The 6,000-nt window shown below is 40.2% G+C and overlaps 1 protein-coding gene across 2 annotated transcripts in view; it reads right to left on the bottom strand.

The window, feature by feature from the left end:
* Window positions 1–1,007: 1,007 nt before the first annotated feature.
* The window catches only part of znf385c (zinc finger protein 385C), a 145,896-nt gene continuing 140,903 nt past the window's right edge, over window positions 1,008–6,000 (bottom strand). For both annotated transcript variants that reach the window (XM_080776189.1, XM_080776190.1), the window contains one exon: window positions 1,008–4,823. In XM_080776189.1, coding sequence (XP_080632315.1) covers window positions 4,596–4,823 — 228 coding nt within the window. In that variant the 3' untranslated portion in view covers window positions 1,008–4,595. The remainder of the gene's footprint in view (window positions 4,824–6,000) is intronic.

Here is a 6,000-nt window from a genome sequence, read left to right as displayed (position 1 = left end):
TACGGCATACTATAGCGCGCCGTTTTTCATCATTTTTGAGGATTTGAAAAAAATGACGAAATGACAAAAACGATGGGTTATAGCCCATGTTTTTTGAAATTTTGAAAAAAAAAGTTAGCCTCGTTTCTCATCATTTTGGACCGTGGGCTATAGCCCATATCGTACGGCATACTATAGCGCGCCGTTTTTCATCATTTTTGAGGATTTGAAAAAAATGACGAAATGACAAAAACGATGGGTTATAGCCCATGTTTTTTGAAATTTTGAAAAAAAAAAGTTAGCCTCGTTTCTCATCATTTTGGACCGTGGGCTATAGCCCATATCGTACGGCATACTATAGCGCGCCGTTTTTCATCATTTTTGAGGATTTGAAAAAAATGACGAAATGACAAAAACGATGGGTTATAGCCCATGTTTTTTGAAATTTTGAAAAAAAAAAGTTAGCCTCGTTTCTCATCATTTTGGACCGTGGGCTATAGCCCATATCGTACGGCATACTATAGCGCGCCGTTTTTCATCATTTTTGAGGATTTGAAAAAAATGACGAAATGACAAAAACGATGGGTTATAGCCCATGTCTCATTTAACCAGCCTTTTAGGATTTAGATGGACAGTGAAAATGTTCTTCAGGAGACTAGAACCCTGACTAGAACGATATGGGCTATAGCCCATATCGTGCGGAGGAATTGCGGAGTGTTGCGGAAAAATTGCGGAGTTTTGCGGAAAAATTGCAGAAATTGCGGAAATTGGAAATTCTGGAAATTCTGGAAATTCTGGAAATTGAAAATTGCGGAAATTGCAAATTGTGGAAATTGCGGAAATTGAAAATTGCGGAAATTGAAAATTTGAAAATTGAAAAACACACACACACACACACACACATCACACACGTCTCTCACACACACACAGTTAAAATGAATCTAATTTAAAAGCTTTATACAAGTTCTAAGAGGTTTTTATTGTCACAAATCCATCCCAAGTCCTCTCTGCGGTAGAATACTGCAGGCCTGCTTCATTTATAGCACTTTGTCACACGACAGTGTCGCTCACGGACAATATAGCTCAAGCTCACAATGTGGTGCATAAACATGTGTCGTGAGCCTGTGCAGGGGTCATCGCCATGTTGGCCGGTGGTGGACATTTTTGTCAACATAATTGTTTTGCCACGGACATAAATGAGACAATAATATTACCAGAAACACATAGCCCTGAATATCAGGTCTGTAACTCTGAGTGTTCAAATGGTGTTCCATTTGAACACCCTCAGAGTTAAGGGGGTTCTTGCAAATTCAACATTTGAGAACCACTAGTACTAGTGCTCTTAATATGCCATTGTGTCATAATAAATAAGTGTCTCAGATACTGTACATATACTGACTGACTGTACATCAACTTGGAGCTTGACATTCAGTAAGTGGGTGTTATGGTCAAAATTAGAACATTTGCCACGGACAAGACCAAGTCTTTGCCACGGACCCATTTGTCAGTGTGCGGACATGTTGGTGACCCCTGAGCCTGTGTATTAGCTATAATCTTTGGCGAGCAACGGCATAAGTAAATCAGGCTTACAGCGTTGCCTCAGAGCGGAATGCCCTGAACGGATGCTCATGTTAACATTTACCCAACCTATTACCCCTGAGAAGACCTGGCTAATGTGTATGTATGTGTATTCATTAAATAAATAAACAACGCCAGCACTTTGTTTTGAATATTTTTTGTCTCTTGTACTTAAAAAACAAGTAAGTAAAACCATGAAAATAAACAAACAAAATAAAATACGAGCAAAGAATTATTCCTTTCTCTTACAGCTGTGTATGCTGTACATAGCCTACAATAACATCATCTACTCTCCTCTAAGATAGCATTTCATCATGATACAGATAGCAATAGCAACTATGATAAAATATCTATAGTTATTCTATGGATTATACATATAATTTGCCTTCTCTAGATTTCTTTCTTTTTTTTGTAATTGTTATTTAAAGATTTCATTAGAGTTCCCATTGAAACAAACAAACAGTGAAGATCATAGGCTGGCTGGTTCACTGAGTTGTGTGACCGGGGAGAATCACATTGGTATGGCAAGGAGACCTGTGGTGGCTTCATATTCCCAAAAAGACCCGGAGCCTCAACAGAAACACAGAACAGATCAATGGTTGACGTGGAGAGAAAGAAGCATTAGAGTACAAGATGGCAATTGCAAGGTTTTCACAACAGATGGCGATGCTGCATCACAGACAACTATACATATTGCACAATGAAAATGCATAGGATGTCTCTGTTACTGTAATTTAAGTGGATTTGGGTATAGGTGCGCCGTTTGGGAGAGTACAGAGTAATAGGTCATCAAGAGGCTGTGCACGTCAAGCACCAGGTTGAGAGATGAAGCGTTGGGGGCAGGTTTCAACAGCAAAATGACATCCGATGTTGCACTTTTGACACTTACCCATAACACTTGTCTACATAACATTGTTTGCTCCGTGGCACGCATAAAACCGCCTGTTTGTTCCACACAAACACAGACACACAACAAAGTAAAACAACAATGTCAGATTTCAGCTGAAGAACCCTCTGGGTAAACATAAGAATCACAATGTGTGCACTGAGCATCAAGGGCGTACATAATGAGAACAACTCATCCAGAATTAACCCGACTCAAAATGACACATCACTCACACAATACAGAGTCATCCCTTGTCTGTGCAGGAGACGGGAGTACAGAAGACATTACTACAATGGAGTTTTTCAGTTCAGAATAGGTAAAGCCATCATTCAATTTGAAACAAACGAGTAATAAGCATCAACATATCAGGTGTATTGCTTTTAAAAGTTAAGATCTGAGAGCCAGTCCTGTCTCAGTTGGAGCCTAACCATATCGTAAATCATTCTCACTTGATTGTTTTTCTTTTTTTTTTACCAATTAAAATTGGCATGAGACTGTCAAAACATACAACTAGAGGAATTAAAAGAAGAGATAAACGTCAAAACAATTTCCATTGCTTTTGTAAGTATAATATCGGTTTTAAGGTGCTTTTAATGTGGTTGCCATGGCACTGTGCTTTGTTCCCTCACTGGCTGCGTGCAGACTCTGTCGTGGGATGACACTCAAATACTGAAGGAACCATTTCCCATACGGGCATCCACACCACTGTGCAGTCAAAACTTTTCATTGAGGTTTTGCAATCACAATCGAGTAATTTTCTATGTTTTATTTTAAATTCTTAATGTATGTGTGCATTGCAATATCCTGAGTTTCAATGTAACTCTGGATTTAGCTGTGTGTGTGCGTGTGCGTGTGCGTGTGCGTGTGTGTGTGTGTGTGTGTGTGTGTGTGTGTGTGTGTGTGTGTGCGTGCGCGTGCGTGCGTGCGTGCGTGTGTGTTTGTCAGTGCATGTAGGTGTACACTGTACAGTATGTGTTGGAATCAATCAGAGTGGAAAATGCTGGGCAAAATAGAGGTAGCAGGGGAAACTATGGATCTAAATAAGGGCATTTCATGTAAATGATTCATAACGTGAAAAACTAAAGATTGTAGCATATGTGAGTCATTCATAACTTATGAATGACTTGATGAACAATCTTTTGATGCTGCTTTTGGTGAAGCAGCATCCAGGCAATTAGGCTATGGTGCAGATGAAAAGAAAATAAAACTCCAAAAGGCTTATTTTCAAATTGACAAAATCAAGTTGACAAGATAGCCTATTCAGGACCTTGATGAGTGTTTATAATGAATGGGATTCTAAATAAAGAAATTATGAAGTGATTATACCTGGCTGTATGTGAGTCAGAGAGAAAGAAACATACGTATGCCATAACTGTGACATATGCATATGAGTTCAGGGCTCTGGGAAACGAGGGTTTTAAGAATGTACAGAAATATGATATGCCAAAAACAGGATTGAGGAAAATTAGTGACACGTCCACAAAAAAGACTTGTGACAAGGACCTCTTGATTTCTGCCACTTTGTGCATCCCTTCAACTTGTGACATCTGCTTTGGGCTCATGTGCTGAAGAAAGGACCTGTCAGCTTATCTACCCATAGTCAGCTTCCATATGGGAGGGCGACTTGGGTTCAGTTGCTGTCATAATAATCAATCCATCATAAAAAAACCCAAATGAATAAGTTAAAATGTTTTAAAAGAACATCAAGTAAAGGGACCTTATTTTGTGGCAACCACACTAAACATACATCTATACTTCTCTATGTTTATTCTCTAATAAATTACACAATAATATCAATAATCCAAACCATGTTTACCCATGAAATGGCTATAAAAGAGACTTCTCGCACCAGTCACTTCCTGGAGGCGTGGCCTGCTCTTAAGGTCATGACAGGAGGATCAGAATGGGATAGAAGGCGAGGTGGGGGTGGGAGGGGTGGGAGTAAGACCTTGGTCTTCAGAACAGGACCTGTGCTCTGGTGCCGTGGCCTGCTGGGGGCCAGCAGGGCTTGTGTGCTTACACGTTCTCTCCACGTTGGGTCTGGCAGGCTGCATAGTTTGTGTGTGGCCCCTGTCATGTGGGTCACACTAAAAGGGAGGGCAGAGGGGTTCTGTAAAGGGAAAGGGTGGAGTTCAAGGGACTTGGGGAGTTCTTAGTAAGGGGAGAAGATTATGGGGGTGTGTGTGGCTCGCAAGGGCCCCGGGGCAGGCCGGAACAGTGCAGGGCTCAGGAACGGGGACTGAAAGAAGGTGGTGCCCACCGGATGGCGCAGAGCCAGTGGGTTAGATGCCATCGTGCACAAAGTGGGTTGGGTGAGGGGACTCGGGAGGAAGCCAGATGCCAGGCTCTTGGTCAGATGCTTATGCAAGGCCAGTTTGGTCTAGAGATGATGGGAGAGTCAAAGGTGAGAAAGAAGAATACATCAAGACTTATTTCTGGGGGGCATTTTCAAGGTCATGCGTTGATTGAACACTTACTTATTAGACAGAAATTCAAACAGCATGGGTACAGTCATACATTTGGGCTAAAAGGATAACACAAAAGTCCTGAGTACTTGTATCCATTGTGGTCCTATGTATTCAATTCATCAACAAGCATAGTTATGTTACTAAATAAATACCACAACCATCATATTCAATTGCACATGATAAAGCAATGGCATCTGCTAAGAGCTGATCACACCTTGTAGCATTCTTCAATCAAGACAAGGACATTTAACCAAGGTCTTTCCAAAGTTTCTTGTATAAAAGGTATTCATTATTTCTGCTCAGCTAAGATACTGTATCTAGCTTGACGCTTGGATGGATCCTCACTCACATTCAAAACATTCATGTAAATAGATATTCAAAAAGCTATGTCTCTTTCATGTTCTGTTGAATATCTGCTTCATATTTAATAAAAAGTATGTTTTTGAGACTTGGTTTGTGAAAGAATTGCAGATCACTGGAGACAGGTCTAAAAAAGAAAATGTTCATTCTCTGGACACAATACTAGAGCTCGACCAAAATCATTTTGGGTTGAATGCTGATAACAATTTTGGTAGTACACTGACTTAGAGTTAGACCACTGATTACCAATGTTTTGACCGATATTTTGTGTTCCATTTGTGTTCTAATTCGGGAAAAAAACCGATAATTATATTGATTACTTTTCCAAATAATCGAGAAGCACATTTTTGTCTCCACTAGGCCAAAGTGAAGGCATGGGATACACAGTATTTCTGTAGTCATGTGATCAAGATGTATCTGTCAGGTATTTCATTAGATCCTAATTGGCTAACATTGGCTTCCAAAGTTTGCAGGATTGGCCCATTATGAACAAAATGCATCAAATCATGAAATCCTTCATTGAAACTTTTGCACACACATTCCTAATTAGGCTGAGGAATAAATCCCACCCTTTTCACATTAGCCTGTTATAGCACCACCTTTGAAAAAAAGCGGTAGACCTTTGAAAAACGCATTTTTGGAACAAAATGCCTCAAATCATGACTTTGAATGTCAAATTGCCATCAAAGGAGTAAGAATTGGCCTATTATAGCGCCACCAGGAGGCCAC

This window comes from Protomyctophum bolini (assembly GCF_963924005.1).
Source record: "Protomyctophum bolini genome assembly, chromosome: 11".
Lineage (NCBI taxonomy): Eukaryota > Metazoa > Chordata > Actinopteri > Myctophiformes > Myctophidae > Protomyctophum > Protomyctophum bolini.
This window is presented reverse-complemented; position numbering and strand designations above follow the sequence as displayed.